The 17,338-nt window shown below is 44.1% G+C and overlaps 3 protein-coding genes across 5 annotated transcripts; 1 reads left to right on the top strand and 2 right to left on the bottom strand.

The window, feature by feature from the left end:
* Positions 1-222: 222 nt before the first annotated feature.
* LOC105833095 (lethal(2)neighbour of Tid protein) lies at positions 223-2,182 on the bottom strand. 2 transcript variants are annotated; one of them, XM_012674546.3, is made up of 2 exons: positions 1,941-2,182; positions 223-1,835 (listed from the first exon to the last, which is right to left on the bottom strand). In XM_012674546.3, the coding sequence occupies exon 2, from the start codon at positions 1,832-1,834 to the stop codon at positions 521-523; it is 1,314 nt and encodes a 437-aa protein (XP_012530000.1). In that variant the 5' UTR covers position 1,835; positions 1,941-2,182; the 3' UTR covers positions 223-520. The 2 variants fall into 2 exon arrangements, with proteins under 2 accessions (XP_012530000.1, XP_012529999.1); XM_012674545.3 differs by having other exon boundaries at positions 223-1,839; positions 1,941-2,180.
* A 281-nt stretch (positions 2,183-2,463) lies between these two features.
* LOC105833099 (mesencephalic astrocyte-derived neurotrophic factor homolog) lies at positions 2,464-5,011 on the top strand. The gene is made up of 5 exons (XM_012674550.3): positions 2,464-2,613; positions 3,214-3,319; positions 3,399-3,523; positions 3,619-3,760; positions 3,843-5,011. Exons 2-5 carry the CDS (start codon positions 3,235-3,237, stop codon positions 4,019-4,021), a joined length of 531 nt encoding a protein of 176 aa, XP_012530004.1. The 5' UTR covers positions 2,464-2,613; positions 3,214-3,234; the 3' UTR covers positions 4,022-5,011.
* LOC105833088 (sushi, von Willebrand factor type A, EGF and pentraxin domain-containing protein 1) lies at positions 4,897-17,049 on the bottom strand. 2 transcript variants are annotated; one of them, XM_012674527.3, is made up of 33 exons: positions 16,151-16,323; positions 15,768-15,943; positions 15,377-15,664; positions 15,028-15,283; positions 14,379-14,579; positions 14,053-14,217; positions 13,718-13,900; positions 13,421-13,636; positions 13,155-13,355; positions 12,794-13,042; positions 12,428-12,676; positions 12,144-12,350; positions 11,962-12,056; positions 11,554-11,884; positions 11,270-11,482; positions 11,020-11,181; positions 10,639-10,938; positions 10,169-10,311; positions 9,988-10,087; positions 9,706-9,919; positions 9,472-9,629; positions 9,268-9,356; positions 9,083-9,192; positions 8,786-8,958; positions 8,489-8,703; positions 8,200-8,407; positions 7,899-8,072; positions 7,191-7,282; positions 6,984-7,120; positions 5,959-6,835; positions 5,696-5,867; positions 5,330-5,518; positions 4,897-5,246 (listed from the first exon to the last, which is right to left on the bottom strand). In XM_012674527.3, the coding sequence occupies exons 1-33, from the start codon at positions 16,293-16,295 to the stop codon at positions 5,068-5,070; spliced, it is 6,867 nt and encodes a 2,288-aa protein (XP_012529981.1). In that variant the 5' UTR covers positions 16,296-16,323; the 3' UTR covers positions 4,897-5,067. The 2 variants fall into 2 exon arrangements, with proteins under 2 accessions (XP_012529981.1, XP_012529984.1); XM_012674530.3 differs by lacking the exon at positions 4,897-5,246 and having other exon boundaries at positions 5,344-5,518; positions 5,746-5,867; positions 16,151-17,049.
* Between the last annotated feature and the right edge of the window lie 289 nt (positions 17,050-17,338).

Here is a 17,338-nt window from a genome sequence, read left to right as displayed (position 1 = left end):
AGCAACATATTCTAGCAAAAAAGAGCGACTTATTAAATATATGTTTTTTTTATGTAAACTTCCGAGTTTTTTCCTATTTTTCTTCCCGCGTTAAAAATAAACGTGAAGCACAGGAATTATCCGCTGAAAAAAATAGTAAATCTTTTCGTTTCCACGCGTCTCTAAAATTCCTGTGGGAAATAGAATGCGGAGACACTCGTAATGCCCATTTGAAAACAAGTATAACGTTGCATAACACTACACACAATTTATTCTACTCATATATAAAACGTATATTTTACATATACATACATATATTGCATACGTTTGTAGATACAGTCTTGAACAATCCTAAATGCAAACAATGAAAGTGAAACCACGGACAAATAAATAAATAAGTACTTTATACGTATCGGGACGACGGACGTTTAATATCGGATGGAAAGATTATATTACTTTATCTATGTATTCAATACATAGATTATGTAGGAATATACAATCGTGTGAGACAACAATGCGTCGTACATGTGCGCATTCAACTTCACTTCTCTTTCGCATTATTCGGTCTATTCTTGAGGATGCCGTACAACAAAATTACATGGCACAGATTCAGCGCTACGCTACTGAACACCGTGCTCGGATACGTGTTCCAGCACAACTCTATCACACCCAAGAGGGTCAGTTTAACGATCGTCTTGTAGTCGGTGCACCATGCGACGTAGGGCAACGTGTGATAGTACCATATGTAGAACTGATAATGCAACGATCTGCTGAACACCACGCCGATGAAGTTCGCGACGAAGAGGGGATAAACAAACAGCTGACTTACAGTAGACATGTCCACCTTCTCTCGCTTACGAAGCTGCGACTTGAGCTCCCGTCCCAGGTGCTTCAATTTCGCGTACGACTTCATGTAGGTGATCCAAACGGGCGCACAGTACAGCAGCGTCAGCACGTGCAGCAGCAACAAGGAGACATGCAGGTACGGATGGACGAATATTTCCTCAGGTAGGAACCTCCAGTTTACGGTCCACCTATACTCGAAGATTCTACCCAGGTTAAAGGCGCCCTTCGCATAAGCGACCGGATTTTCCAGCAGGAACGGAAGACCGAGGATCAGCTGGATTAGTGCACAGATGGACAGGTGTACCAGTGTTTTCAGAATTCCCAGAGCGCACAGGTAGATGACTAAAAGCGCTGGGGCGAACAGCAGGATGTTCATCTTGACAGACACAGCAAGGCTGTATAGCACACTACCCAAGTACCAGCGATTATCCAGGAACGCGTTGATAGACGCGTACAGCAGCACCATCGCCACTGGATCGTTGAAAAGTCTCAGAACGAATATCGAATGTATTCTGTAGGACGTGCAGCACATCAGGACAAGGACGTAGGGCGGTACCTTCTTGGTCCGCGCGTAAATCCGGAAGACCAGCATCAGCGTGACGACGTACAGCGCCGCAAAGAGATACTGCGCTATCCTCACATTGGTGCCATGCAAAGTTATATGGTACAGGCCAGAGAAGATGTAGACGAATCCTGCGGGGTAGACCAGCGGCCCGGTGTCGCCGCGGAGCTTAGAATAGTCCAACGTGCCGTTCAAGAATCCCTCGACCTCCTGCATGTAGGCCCGCCAATCAATCTCGGTATATGGCACAGTCTGGATGACCACTGCATTCAGTACGATCTCCAGGATGATAAACAATCTTGCCGTCAGTGACAACTTCTTCGGGTCGGTGAGGAAGGCGACGAGCTGCCGCCACTCCAGGTGATTCTCCAGCCAGCTTTTGTTGCTCCGCCTCGAAGCTCTGCCGGCGTTGAGGTTAGGTCTCGTCTCTCTACTGCGTGGCGCCATCCTGCCTGCAATATGAGTCTTCTATAGTTTCTCTCGTCTTCAATAATGCGAATAAACAGCCTCGTACGCGTGCAAGGTCTTTAACGATGAATATGTAATGAATTACCTCGTTGATCGCTTTTCCGTGACGTCTCCCGAGAGGTTAGACTTACGAGCGGTTCATCCGCGCGGCAACGAGCGCCCGTCGGAGCAATAACCCGTCACTCTTCGTCATCGGTCGTCACCCATGGGAGCCGCGAAGAAAGTAATTCTCTTTCAAGATTTCCCACGCGCCAAGTGACAAGTTTGCGTTTCCCTCGGTAGGAATAATATTGATGGAACCTCGTCGAAATAATTGACATGGCGATCGCGAGGAAGTAAACAGAGTCGCTGCTTCCCACGTAACCGAACCAGAGAACCTGGTTGAACCTTCCGCTTCGCTCGTCCTTTCCCGTCGACCGGTACGCCCATATGACTGTTTCACTTCAAGTGCGGAAGGTGCGGACGGTGCAGTGCACTTTCTCCTCCCTCCGCGCCACGCGTGGCGACCGCGAACGACAGTCAATCCGGCTCGGTCGCGTGGCGTTGCACGACCCGCGATGACGTCACGACCAATCGGGGCGCGCCAGCTGGGATTCCGGGTTTTTGACAGAGTGTCCAACGTGTCGCGTGAAGCGCGGAGGCGAACACATCTCGTCGACGAACTCGAACGTGCGGATGAATTAAAGTGGCCGCGATTTGCCGAACGACGAAGGCCTCGCATCAGGAATACGCATCAGGATTTCCGATCCGGTCGCACGGTACGTGATTCCGGCGAGAGCGACTCGCCCGCGATTCTCGCGCGGAATAACCTAGATCCTTTGTGCGTGTGTCAACACTCAATGCCTCGCATTTTTTTCCTTTTTCCCTATTGACGATCTCCGATACTCCTTTTATCGCTCTCTCTTTCATTCGTCGTCGGCGACCGCCGTCTCGCGAAGTTGGAGTAATCTTGAAGCGTTTATTGGAATGTCTTCCAGAAAAGCCGCGGGGTAACGTCGCTTCCGTTCCGTTGCATCAGAGTGATTTCGATCAAACTTTGATTGATTTGAGTCGCCTTTATATCCACTTATGTCAACGTAGATTAACTTTTTTTTTAGTTCTTTTCCTAAGAAAAAGATGAATTAAACAAAATTAATCTACTTGGAAGAAGTGGACATAAATGACGAAAATTTGTTGCAAAGAATCACTCTTGTTGATCCTTTCTGGTTTTTTATAAATAAAATAAAAATAAAAACTTTAAAACTTTGTCGAAATTTTAATTTTGATAATCATGCCGATAAGTATACTTGTATGAAATTATTTACTTACAGGTGCATTTCAATGTTTTTAATTTAATTTAATTATGTTATTTTTAACAGAAAACACGATAAAACAGAAAAATGAATACGTTGTGGTCGCTAATACTTTCCGTATTTCTCGGAATTGTGTGCACTGTTATGGCATTGAGAGAAGGTGACTGCGAAGGTAAGAATCTAACTTTGTATTTTCTTTACCCTTACATTCAAGTTTGCACAAGGTCTTCATGGCGATCCTTAATTTGCAGTATGCGTCGCTGTTGTGGACAAATTTAGTCAAACACTAACACCAGACATTAAAAGTGACACCAAAAAGATTGAAGCAAAATTTCGAGAATTCTGTAAAGGCACTAAATCAAAAGAAAATAGATTTGTACGTATAAATTTGTATATGAAACGAATACAGACATTTTGAGATAATTGTAACTAATAAATAAAAATAACTATTGTGTCTGTGTATGCTTTCAGTGCTATTATTTAGGAGGGTTAGAAGAATCTGCCACTGGTATCTTGGGCGAGCTCAGTAAACCGCTGTCATGGTCTATGCCTGCAGACAAGATATGTGAGAAGTTAAAGAAGCGAGATGCTCAAATATGCGATTTGAGATTTGGTACATATAATACATTTCCATTATTTTTGTTGTATATAAGATCGACTATTTTGATATTGTAATGTCACTATTTTTGTTTCAGAAAAACAAATCGATCTCAATACAGTGAATTTAAAGAAGCTGAAAGTGCGTGACTTGAAGAAGATCTTAAACGATTGGGAAGAGACGTGTGACGGATGCATAGAGAAGACAGACTTTATCAAACGAATTGAGGAGCTCAAACCCAAGTACTTCAGCGGCAGCTCGAAAACAGAGCTCTGAAGAATTGTCTTCGATTTAGACAAGCATTTATGTTTAGGGTGGCTAAAGTTTCTGTTTCTTCAATCTACAGAGGAATTGTTTACAGCATTTAGGATATGTATTTATCCGTGTCTATATACGATTAGCTTCGTTCTGAAAAAAAAGTTGGTCTTTATCGACAATTAAGTCTCTTGAACTAAGATATTTAGTTTCCATTGAATCGAGTAGAGATTATCATAAAGCGGAGATTAGCATGTGACAAACGATAATGGGCAAGTGAAAATTTTGTTACTTAACTGTTTTTACATGGATAATTTCAAGGAAGTGTACATTAGAGTAATCTGATTTTTTTTCTTGAGGTAGCCATGCTAACAATGGATCTATTTTATCAAAGGTGCTCCATTTTTATGACATCAATGTTAGGTGTAAATTAATATACAGCGTTTGTATGCGAGAAATTATTTTCACACGGTATTTATCTTCATTGCTCTTCCTCAGGTAGTATAGTAATACTTTGTACCAAAACATTGTATGGTGTTGAGCGACATGTGTACTTTATTCACATCGTTGTATGCAACTGAAATTATATTTCTTTTTCGTTGTCCATTATACACGAAACAAAATGTACAATGTAAACTTACAGAGTATCTCTAACGGCCAGTATCGGTGAACTGTATTATTTGAACACATGAGGCTTAACAATGCCAATTTTTGAGATAAGAATTATTTGTATCGATATACATCAACTTTTACAGTAAAAAGAAACAGAAAAAAAGAGATTGTAAAAGTGTACTCGAAGTACAATATCCTTAAAAAATTAAAGTTTACGATAAACCGCGCATAAACCATTGTAGATAAGGTATCGTCGCGCATATCCGAATGTACTACTCCGGAAATTTCAAACTGAATTATTTATTTCGTAATAAGACTGCGTAATTACGTTTTTCTATATTACATTCGTGAGTCTTGATACAAGAGGTCAAAAAGAAATAAAAGAAAAACGTGTGTTGTTACGAAGGTGGAAATGAATTTCCCTCTTCATACCAGGCGTTTTACCGAATCGTCAATTACATACTCCTACTTCCGTCACACTTCGGCAACTCGTTCCACGTCCCGTCAGCTCGACACGTAATCATTCCTCGCTTCTTATCGTCAGGGCACACGTACGTCAATTGATCTTGAAACAAGTACGAACGGCCGTAGAGCGCGACTCCCTGCTGGATCTGTGGTTTGCCGCACGATATTTCTGTAAACGATAGCGATGCGATTTAAGTAAATTTAAAGTCGCGTAATGACAAGACAGATTTGTAGTTCTTTTTTTATACGCACTCGAACATCTGCCATTCAATCTGGACCACGTTCCGCTCCCTAAACATCTTAAACTCGACTGCCCGAATACACGGTAGCCCGGAAGGCATTGATAAGAAATCATATTGCCGAAAGTGTAATTCTGAGTTCCGCTGATATCACTCTTTAGTATTGCGTTAGCGAAAATTGGCGGTTTTCCACACGCTACGGCTAGAAAACGTTTAACATTTAATTTTAGATGACTGAGAATTTCCATGAGCCATCCCAAGCAGAACAAAAAGTCATCGTGATTAATCAAAATGATTATTAAAATTTATTTTTTGGTCAATTGTCATTTATTTTAACGATATCATGACTTGTTTTACTTGGGACATAGAAGAGACGTACGTTTGCAGGAAGCCAAAGCGGACCACCTGGCATTCGACAAACAAACGGACCGTTTATCACCCTCGAGAACGTATCCGTGACGACACTTGAAAACGACAACACTATCGATCGTCCAGCGATTGTTAATGTCGTCAGTATTATTGTCGTGATCGATATATCCGTATTCCGGTATCTGGAATTAATTAAAATTGTATTTTTAGGAAAACAGTTTTAAAATATTGAAAAAAAAAGATCGTATACGTTAACGTTTTCGGAAAACTCACTTGCGGAGGTGCACATGATTTGTCGCAGATATTCGTCGAATCTGTCAGCAGCCGCTCGAGCGTAGGCTCATTCATCAACGAATTCGAGACTTGCCACTTTGCGATCTCGTTGCATGTCCACGTTATATTCGAGATTGTCCTGTTGACGATCGACTCGTTCATCCGCGCGCCATTTCGACACGTCAAGATTATTTGTTGTCCGAAACTGTTTCCCTCGACGAAGATCTCGAGGTCTTTGTATGTGCGCGTAACGTTTCCCTTGCCGTGTCGCTTCTCGTCTGACTCGAGTAACGACATTATGTCCGTGTTCTCCAATATGGTTTCGTTTCCCAGTCTCTCGAAAAATTTATAAATTGGATGATCCTCGACGGAGCAATTACGCGGCTCGCAAGAAACAGAAGTCCAAAACCATCTCTCCTCCTCGGTACACGTTCCGACTCGGTCTCCGATCAGTTCGTATTCCGGGTCACAGACGATGACGATTTCCGCGCCGGAAACGAACAATTCCGGGGAGATCTCGTCGCTCTCGTTTCTTCGTGTTTCCCTTTGATCAGGTTCCAAGGTTGCGGCTCCTCTCGTTGGAATTTCGATCATAGTGCCATCCTGTTTCCTGAGGAAGAGTCTCGCCTTTGCCACGCGATCGGGCCATGGACACCTACGCGGCACGCAGTTGGGGACGAAACCTGTCCAGGTGCCATTCGTGGAACACTGCAGCCTGAATTCCGTCAGCAGATTATGATTGCCGCGAAACTTGTAACCGCGATGGCAAGTGAATCCGACGATGTCGTCGAAGAGATACGTTCTCTCGAAAGGATCGCCGATCGGGTTACTATTGGACGTATTGGAATTCGACGAGATGATGTAACTGTGTTCTATTCTAAAATCGCAATTAGATTCAAATTAGAACTTGATTCTCAAATTGTTCAAACAAAATTACCGCATTTTTTTATTCCTCAAATTTAAATTCTTAATTTAATTTGACAAAATATCCTATATGTGGATTAAAGTGCTCTTAAAAGACGTACTGTCTTGGCGGAGGACATCCGTAGGGTATGCAAGACGGCCTCTTGTGATCCCAGACGCCAGTCTCCAGGCAGGTCAAGTACTTCTCTCCCATTAAACGATATCCGGGATTACACTTGAACTCCAGCTGCTGGCCAGCCTGAAATAATTAAACAATTCGTTCAAAAATAATATAAAGACTCTCCTTCGTTAACGACAAGGCTGTGTACCTGTAATATCGTGACGTCATCTCTCTCGTTTTCCTCTAGAATGTATTCTATATCTCCATTTTCTGGAGCGAGCAGATTCTTACATGTGATCCCTGTCGAAAAATGCAAATTCGATTTCTAGATAAAAAACTTTCGCAATAATTATTGCAGAAGCAGAAAATATATCTTTTGCTACAAAAGAATTTTGTGATAATTTATAAGTCTTTGATCAATAAATTGTTTAATTATTTATATTAAATATTTACAAATAATATTAAAATTGTATTACGTTTAATACATGCTGCTTCAAACTTTATTGTAAAATTTTTATTTAAGAATGTTTAAATAATAATTGATATAATTTCATGCTGTAATGTTTTTCTTTCATTCTGCAATAATTTATACAATAATTCTAAAACTATTTTCTGAAAAACATTCAGCAATAAATTGCCGCTAAAATAATTTTCCGTTATACTACAACAATGCAAACATTTATTTCTAGCAATTTTTTGAAGATTGCTACATGTTGCATAAATTAAATTTAAAATTAACAAATTTTTTAATTACATTTAGAATTATGATGCAATATATCATACATTACATTTTAAAGTTAATTTTCTGCACATTTTTCCTATCTGGGTTGTTAAGATCGTTGCGAATCTTGATTCTTGCATTAGCCACATTTTTATTCTCATGGTTAACGGCTACTTTAATCTCCCGGTTCGTTACCTATGCAGATCGGAGGCAGCCCGATCCACTTGCCGTCGGAATTGCAGATGCGATGGGGGTTTCCACGGAGCTCGTAGCCCTCGGCACAGGAATAGTATATCTCGTCCTCGAATGAATAAGATTCCCCATGAATACGTCCGCGCGGAAAGTATCCCGGGAAACCGCATTTTATTTCTTCGAATATAGAAACCGGAAAAATCTTTAAATTGCAGTAAAATTGCATCCATCGATTACGATTGAAAGACAGTTCCGCATTTCCTTTCTGAAGTTATAACATGATTGCAACGGAATCGAAACTTACTCGTGCAGATCGGCGTATCGTATCCCTCCCACTGGCCGTGCTTGAGACACTTCCTTGTAAGGGACCGGTATTCCTCGCCGCTAAATCGAACTATGTATCCACTGTCACAATAGTACGTTACCTCGGACAAATCCTCGCTTATTTTAATGTTACCTTTGAAGGGTATCACGGGCAAAGGGCAGCCGTGACAAAATGGGCTGACTAAGATCTACAAATACGAGATATCATTTATGATCCATCATTGAAAAAAACAGAGCGCTTTGTAGCTTAATAATTAATGTATAATTACCTCGACGTCGCCGTGAACGTACTGCTGCATCTCCGCCCAAGCCACGAGGTTTCCGTGGTATTTTTCGCAGCTGTTCCACAGGTCCATGACGTCACTTTCGTTCAGAACAACGTCCCACATGTCCAGCAAGCCGACCCTCCCTAGAAACGCCTCCGATTCGGAGAAACCACCGCCCAGACGATCCTGCTCCTGCCCGATGATGAAGGATCCGTTGGCTGAACGGGATGACATCCGGGATTTTATGATTTGCTTTAAGAATGTACAGAAATCGTTCGTAATGATTGCGCGCGTTATTACCTCGTACAACGGTTCTCTGAGCCAGGCCGACGCCACTGTCCTTGAGGATCCCGTCGATAAACACGCGCCAGAAGCCACGCTCGCTCTCCCAAGTGACGCACAGGAAGTGCCAGTTATCGTCATTGACCTTAACGTCAGTGACGACCTTCTCCCCGTTTACGTACAAGACCAATCTGTAACGACATTTGACCCGGAGGAGTTTGGTCGCGGATTCCAAAGCCAGGATTTTGATTTTTTTGCATTTAATGAAATAATTGGCAAATTCTTTGTTAAAACATACACATATTGAATAATTACCCGTTGTAATCCGTCAACGTGAAGGCGTTGTCGTGAAACGTCGTCGCGTACGACAATACCGTACCATAATTAAAAGTGTCCTTCGATTGCAACCACAAGCAGATAGAGAGCTGCAATCGGTGGATTTAATGTAAAATATGCAGTCCATTTCGATTCCTTTCTGATTTTTTTTCTTGAGGACTTACCTGGAGAAGATCCCTCGCGAGTCCTTTGGCGGCCACGTAATCCGTCGTGCCGGATTTGGTGAAGTGCATCACATAGTCGGACGACAATTCTGCGACCATCAAAACCATCTTTAATAGACATTTCCTTAGTTTATTATCTAACAAAGTTTAAAAATAATTAAAAAGTAAAATATTCCAAAGATATATTGAAAAGTTTCTACTCGCCGGTTTCGCAGTCGCGTCCGGTGAAAGGAACCGGACACTCGCAGATGTAATCGTGCACGCGGCTGATGCAGCGTCCGTTGTTCAGGCAAGGTGAGCTCTCGCAGCGATTGATCTTAGTCGCGCAGTCCTCTCCCGTGTATCCGTCGGGGCATTCGCACCTGGATTGTACGACCGTACATTGTATCCTCAAATTTTCACATTTCGCGGTATAAAATTACACGGGCAATTACCTACCTGTAACTTCTCCGTGTCGCGTTCTGCTCTTCAACGTTGACGCAAATCGCGTTCGCGTGGCACGGCAGCCAGTCGCAGGGCAGCAGGTTGCAGTGCCGACCCAGGAAACCGGGTTTGCAGAGGCATTGCCAGGTACCATTCACGGTGCGGCACGCGGATCCCTCTTCGCAGGGCTTAAGCTCGCAGTGGTCCATCGGAACCTCGCAGAATTCACCTGAACGACAAGTATAGACAGAATGAAAAACTCGTCGTGATCGCCTACCTATTAGTGAGAGAGTTTACCTTCGAATCCATTCATGCACTCGCAAGCAAAATCATTCTCGGTGCTCATGCAATTTCCACCATTCTGACAAGGATTGGTAGCGCACTCGTCCACGTAGATCTGCGAGAATTCATTAACCGATTTTTTAAATCCGGATTTTTTTCACTGCAAACTCGTCTGATTGGCGAAATGTGTTCTCACCTCGCAGTTGGCACCCGAGTAACTGCTTTTACATGCGCATTCGTACGTCACGGTGTTATCGGGATGCTGCCGCGTCTTGCACACGCCTTCATTCAAGCATGGCGAAGAGTCACACGGATCCTTGAACTTTTCGCATCTCGAGCCTGAAAGAAACGCGCGCGTATAATGATAGCATGCATTAATTACATTTTAGGATAAAAGAGATTATAAATTATTGATAAAGTTTTATGATATATTTAATTTATTAAAATCTATAAAATATTATACGAAGAAGTTGAGAAGCAAAAAGGACATTATGTTGTTTTACCATTGCGACTATCCAGGAAAAAATCTTCAGAGTAAGGATTAAATTATAGATCAAATTATATCAGAGCAGATTTAATTTTATCAATCGGTTTGTAATATTAGATCTCTGATATAATTTCATCTATTTTGATATAAAGATTTTTCTCCAGTAAGTTATAACCTACCCACATAATATTCAGGACACTCGCAAACGAAGTCGCTTTCGTTTCGTACACATCGACCGCCGTTTAAGCACAGATTCGTCCGACAGTCGTAGATTTCCTCGTGACGAATCAGCCAACGGCAATTGTCGACATCCGTGGAACCGCGTCTATCCGTCGTTGCGTTCGACGGGCACAGCAAGCATTGACTCTGACCGTAGCTCGGTTGATAGAAGCCGATATCACACGGGTAACAAGGTTCCACGCCCGGACGCGACTCGTGGTAGCGTTTGCGCCGAGAGTAGTATCCTGGTTGACATACGGCTGCAAGAACAGAAAGAGAAACGTGTTAAAACGTGTTACTAGTCGCGGTTTGAGTCATCCTTTCCGGTTTTAGAGGCTTACGGATGCAATCTTTCAAGGATTTCGCGTGCATCCTCTTCGTATAGGTGTACTCCGGACAAGACACGCACGTCAGCGAAGCAGTCGCGTTCTGGTACTGACCGAATGGACACGGCTGACAGGTCCTGGTAGAAGAATTGTAAAAAGTGCCCGCGGGACATTTAACTGGAAAAGAAAAATTTGATTTAAAATTTATTTGTAAAACGCGTGCATAACAGCAGATCTTATTGTGCAATTGAGTTATCGCGCTCACCGCAACTGTGTCTCTTCAGTACACTTCCGGGATCACAGAGATCCTGCGGTTCCTTGAACACGAGGTGCAGATTCAGGGCGAGCCTCGCGATCTCCTGATTAGTTTTGTTATCGAGCAAGTCCAGTTGTCCCAGCTGTGACATCGCGTCGAGTCTCTCTCTCAGCTTCTGCACTCCCAGTTTAGGGTTCTCGAAGTTTTCTTCAATTATTTTACCTGCAAGTATTTCCTTGTCGTTATATATATAACGTATTTCGCGAATGAAAAACCCAATATTTAGCTCTTACCTATGAACTTAAACTTGATTTCTATCTTATCTCTTTTTCGTTTAGATTTGATGTTATTTTTATTCGGATCGGAGCTCGATCTAATTGCGCGTTTCAATTTTTCAAGCATTATCGTTTCAGAATAATTTCTAAAGACATTGGTGAATTGAATTTGCTTGTACCCGGACTCAAATCGTCGTCTTCTTATTAAATTGTCCTCAAAATTCTTCGATGTCGATGTCGAAAGTTCGTCTTTGCACTCGGGATCAAAGCTGATTAGATTGCACTCAATGTCATTGTCGCACATTTCCAATAGTTTAAGCTTCAAATCACCAGCAACGTGCTCGCTCAACTAAAGTAAACAATATTATATAAAAATACATTGATTTCTATAGGTCAGTGTTACTTATGTTAAGTCTGAATGCTTACTTCACGAAGAGCAGTTTGATTATCGCATATCGCGCTTTCGTTGCTTTGCAATATCATGTTTCCTTTCTGAGATATCGTCTTTGGCGTTTGCATTTCTTATCGATAGAGGAAATCAAAATTTCATAAATACAATTATTTAATTTAAAACACTGAATAATTGACAACAAATTCGATATAAATACCTAAACATTCCGGCAGATGATTATTTTCCCACGTGTGACCGCTTGAGTTACATTTTAACAGTAATTCGTCATTAACGATATCAAAGTTCACTGGTTTGATCGCAAAGTCGTAGCCATCCTTACAAGCTACGACGCACCGTGTTTCCTGATCGCCTGAGGAACAGTTCAGTTGACCATTTACGGGAGCTTTCAGACTTTTACATACATCTGAGAAAATTAAACAATGCGGTATTGCTACATACATCTCGTTGTACAAGTTGTTAATGGAAAGGTGTAGACGGTACCTTCTACAGTAATGTTCAACACGCAACTTGCACGGTTTCCATATTTATCGGTCGCGTTGTAGAAGACCTTCGTGCGACCGATTGAAAAGAAATCCTTGTCAGGCTGATGACTCTGATTGACGCGCACGGGAATTCTCGAATTGTCGTAGAAGACCGGTTCGTCCCACGTTACATTTGCGAGGCCGTTACCGAAATCGGTATAAAACGTCGGGGGATCGACGCAGTTCTCGATCGTCGGTGGTTCTCTGTCTGCGAATGTTCGAAGAAACATTTATTTCTCGCGCGCCGTATTTCTTTGGGCGTTTTTTTTCAATTAATAATCTTTTAAAGGCGTTTTCTCAAATCTCAAGGCCGCCTGTGGCTTACCGAGCACTTTAACTTTGAATTTGCATCTGGCCTTGTTGCCGCTCGCGTCCTGTGCCACGTACACGACAACGCGCGTGCCGATCTTCACTTTCCAAGGCAGGACAACGTGCGGTTTCGTCCACAGACTGGGGGACGCGTCCGCGTTGTCTGTCACCTCGGGTACCGTCCAATTCACGTATGCATAATTTTGCCCCTTCACAGTCTCCTCGACAACCTCGGTCGGACACTCCATCGAGGGCGGCGTCTTGTCTGTCTCGCGTTCCAAATTAATTAAATTAAATTTAAGATTTTATGCGGGAGAGATTTAAATTTAAAAATTAATGTTCCTCTTGCAAAAAAGGATCTTGATCTCGATATTAACCCACACATCGATTGACGCTGTGACGCTGGGACCAAACCCCCGCGTGTCCGGTACACGATCGAACGGTGGGTCCTTCCAGGACGAAACCCTCGTTGCAGGCAATCGTGCAGTTGGTGGCGAAGGGTATTTTTGCCGGCCCGATGCAGATCTCCGGGATGATGTCGCCGTTCGCGATTTGCGGCAAAGGTTCACATTTCACAGCTAGACACACAGTCTTTGTTAATCTTCCGATACTGGAATAGTGATAATATCACCTTTTTTTTTACCTTGGCACGTGACCTTCAAACCATCCCAACGAGATAGTGGTAGACAGTTGCGAACTTTGCTGCCGCGAAGCTGATGACCAACGTCGCATCGGAACTGGCAGCGCGTGTCGATCGGATACACAGTGGAGTTCTCCATAAACTGGTGCTGATAATCCTCGTCGTGCTCGCATTTCACGCTGCCGTGCGCGGGCGCGCGCAAAGCCAGACACGTCTTCACTGTGCGAGATTACGCACAATTAAAAACGCACTCCGATCTCCCACCTCTCGAACGCGTCCGATTTTTTTCTTCTTACTTACACAAGCACTGCGGCTCATTACCGGACCAAACGCCGTCCTTGCCGCAAAGTCGAATGCTGTCTCCCGTGAGGTGGAAGCCAATCCTGCATCTCACGCCGCACGCCGCGTGCACCACGTTGCTGCAGGCGCTCGCCTTCACCAGGTACGCGTTTTCGGGGATCCTCAATCTTGGGCATGTTATAGCTGAAAAATACATGTCCGTCTCAACTCGCGAATAATAATTGCCCTAACGACTACGTGAGGAGTGTTGCTATAATTGAAGTCGTTTTGAATTCAATTTCATCACATGGCGATTCCAGCTAGGTTTATTGTGAATGTATGATATAACAAATTACCCTCGCATTTGTAACCATCCGTGGTAAATCCGGAGGCGCATGTACAATCGCTCATCGAGGTCGCGGGCACTTTGACGGTAACGTGATTAGCATCTGGACATGGTACACATGCGGCGGTGGAATCCCCGGAGGTATTTCCCAAAGCGTATGTACCGTTCGGGCAAGCTGTCAAAGAAGAAATTTCCAATACAAAAAAATGTGTCGTTTAATTTGAATAAATATATATAATGCCTAGTAGAAAATAAAGACACAATATCCGTGAATCGTACATAACAGGCGTGTCAACGATCGCAAATTAAAACGCGTTTGTCCGCGTTTCAACCTACGTTGGCAAAAGCCTCTGAGACCGGAACCGAAGTAACCGGACGGACAGATGCAGGCGTAATGACCGGTTGCAGTGCCGCAGGTGCAGCTCGCCAATTCGTCGCAGCAAGTTTGGTTTGTCGAAACGGTAAGTTCGCTATCCAAACAGAGGCTGTTGCAATCAGTCGGCAGAGTCACGGCCACGTACTGTCCGGTCTTTAGATCTGCGAAAGGCATCTGATTCATCATTTGAAATCAATATCTTTTCTTAAACTTTCAAATTATTTAATAATTTTTACAAGGAACTTTGTCAGTCACTATAATGTAAATTAAACATTTAATTTATTTTTTTTTTATTTGAATATTAATCCAAATCAAAAAGAAAACATTTTGTGAAAAACACTTGTTTTTTAAAAAGGAAGAATTTACAACTTAAGATATAAAATACATAAATACATTGTTTTTATATCCTAAATATTTTATCGTTCAACAATAACTTTATCCTTCATCTAGACAAATTTACAATTAAATTTCCTTCTTCTAATATACATTTACATTTATTATACATTTATTAATTTAAACAAAGATTATTACTATTAATATTGATCTTAACTTTATATTTAGCCCAACTGCTTATAAAACAATATACAACGTAAACGGGAAGAAGCGTACCGCGATGGAGGGCACGTCGTGCCAGAGCCTCGAACTCCGCGAAGCTATCGAGGAGGTAACTGTGCGTGTATCCGGGATGGCTGGCGATGTCGTGTAGCTCCTCCACGTTTCCCGTGCGTATACCGAACGTGAACACGGTCGCACCCGCGTTCTTCAGCAGGTCGGCTGCGGGCCGCGGGTCGCCGCCGTTGCTGAAACCGTCGGTGATCAGGAACACCATCTTGCTAGCCGTCTCGCGACTTTTCTCGAGGATTGCCTGGCAAACAAGTGAAAACAAATTAGACGTGATTTATCTAGTTTTCAATTGGTCGAGTTTCTTTATCGCTGTGAATTCACGCGAATTACTCACCAACGCCTCGAGAAGGGCGCCGCGCGTGTAGGTTCCGCCGCCGGTATAGGTGATATTCCGGAACTGCTTGTTCAGCAGGTAGCACTTGTGATCGTCAGGTCCGTACTGGGATATTTGATCGATGTTGCGGTACACGCTACCCCGGCCGCCGAAGGTGATCAGGGCGACCCGCGCGGCCCGCGCGTCGACCGTGAAGTCCGACAGCAGTTTCGTCACGAAGTTCAGTTCGCTGCGGAAGTTCTCCGCGCCGACCGAGCCGGACGCGTCTACTAGAAACACCATCTCCACCTAGCATAATAGAATCGGCAGTTCTACTCGATCAAAACGATCCGTCATCCCCGACGTACCCCATTCCTCCAAGACACATTACATTCGTCCGAGCTTCGTTTACCTGATCGGTCTTATTACGCAGCTGGTCTATGTGCATCTTCAGAAGGCGGGCCAGGACGTCCGCCTTGCTCTTCAGCGTCTTGCCGGCATCGTCCAGGTGGTTGTACCAGTAATGTCGATCACCGTTCGCCTTTCGGCTAGAGTTCAGAAGAGTCGCATCGCTGTCGTTCGACGTATCTGCAAGACATTTGAAGATGCTTGCAGAGTATATCGGAAGACTCTTGTTGGATAAACAAAGACTTTAGTAGGTTAGGGGCTTGTAAGCGGTATCGGAATAGAAAAAAGTTGGAGCATCGTGGCGTAGCGATAACGTCTACGGACCCAGAGAGATCCCAAGTTCAAATCTACATTACCTTCGCTCCTCTAGACTTTTCCGTCGCTTACCAATCTCCAGGTCGTTCCAGCTGGTTGACCCCTCGTCGACCACGTCGCCGACGCGCTCGACTGCAACATTCGAGAACAGAGAAAGCGCGCCAATCATCATCATAATCATCATCAGCGGCGGCAGAGCTCTCGATGAGAATCCCATTGTTATGTACGCTTTACGGATCACCACCAGTAGCGCGTATCGTAGTACGTTCGAACGATGATATGTGATCGGAAACTTTCGCTTTATTGTCGCGGTCTATTTGCAGAATACGCGATTTAGCGGCGGATGGACCGTGACGGGGGCACACGCGTATCTTTTTCTCCCCGCGAAGGCTCGCACGCGCGCGGACTCCAAGACCGACGGGAACTTTATCGCTCTATCGTAGATACGGCGGACGGTTTCATCGTCAAAAGTGCGCGCCGCGGGGACCGGTCGGCACTCCACCGGACGACGGAGGACGAGGCGACGAGGCCCGCGACTGAGAACGATCGCGGATACGCCGTAAAAGAGCATAACGCGCGCGCGAAGACAAGGGGGCCTCTGTTCGACACCGTGCGCGCGCGGCCCTAATATATGAACGGCGGCTGGTGGACGCGATTCCCACACGATTCCCACACGATTCGATTTGTGCTCGGCCGTCGCGAATAGATTCCACATGTCAATTTCCTATTAACGTTAATTCGCGCTGACCGTCAGACGACCGTCGCGTCGCCGACTCCCCGCGTGCTTCGATAATTTACTCGCTTGCCGCTCGTTTTGTTTTTTTTTCCCCTTTTTTCTTCTTTTAACACAAGCGGAAAAAGATTCGTGCACGTATAATATGTATGCCAAGGTATATATTTTTGCCGCTCGTTCGTGGAAATGATGAGCGCGAGGGTTCCGTGGTAGACCCGTATGCGCGTATCGCGCGTCGACGCGTAGCGATTCCGGGTCAATTCCGGGTCAATCTCTCCGGCTGCGGGGTCTCCCGCGCGCTCTCCGATGCACGTACGTACATACGTGTAATACGTACGCACACGTGCGTGCGTGCGTGCGTGCGTGCATACGCGACGTTACATGCGTAAACACGCGCGTAATCTCCGCGCGTCTTCCCGTCGGGACACACGCGCGTATCATCTCTCTTTCTCTATCTCTTTTACTCTATCCGCCCCCGCTGGGGACACACGCGATAATACGAAAGTATTTCGAGTATTCCTTCTGCA

Source organism: Monomorium pharaonis, chromosome 7, assembly GCF_013373865.1.
Source record: "Monomorium pharaonis isolate MP-MQ-018 chromosome 7, ASM1337386v2, whole genome shotgun sequence".
Classification (NCBI taxonomy): domain Eukaryota; kingdom Metazoa; phylum Arthropoda; class Insecta; order Hymenoptera; family Formicidae; genus Monomorium; species Monomorium pharaonis.
Note: the sequence above shows the minus strand (reverse complement) of the source record. Positions and strands in the feature narration are given on the sequence as shown.

What these genes read in the sequence shown, in the direction of transcription:
- LOC105833099 (XM_012674550.3), top strand. Translation starts at nt 3,235, where the DNA reads ATGAATACGTTGTGGTCGCTAATACTTTCCGTATTTCTCGGAATTGTG. An exon ending in AATCAAAAGAAAATAGATTT is followed by an intron (nt 3,524 to 3,618) that starts GTACGTATAAAT and finishes GTATGCTTTCAG; the next exon opens with TGCTATTATTTAGGAGGGTT. An exon ending in AATATGCGATTTGAGATTTG is followed by an intron (nt 3,761 to 3,842) that starts GTACATATAATA and finishes TTTTTGTTTCAG; the next exon opens with AAAAACAAATCGATCTCAAT.
- LOC105833095 (XM_012674546.3), bottom strand. Translation starts at nt 1,834, where the DNA reads ATGGCGCCACGCAGTAGAGAGACGAGACCTAACCTCAACGCCGGCAGA.
- LOC105833088 (XM_012674527.3), bottom strand. Translation starts at nt 16,295, where the DNA reads ATGGGATTCTCATCGAGAGCTCTGCCGCCGCTGATGATGATTATGATG. An exon ending in CAGCGTCAATCGATGTGTGG is followed by an intron (nt 13,043 to 13,154) that starts GTTAATATCGAG and finishes AACGCGAGACAG; the next exon opens with ACAAGACGCCGCCCTCGATG. An exon ending in GTGCATGAATGGATTCGAAG is followed by an intron (nt 9,920 to 9,987) that starts GTAAACTCTCTC and finishes CTTGTCGTTCAG; the next exon opens with GTGAATTCTGCGAGGTTCCG.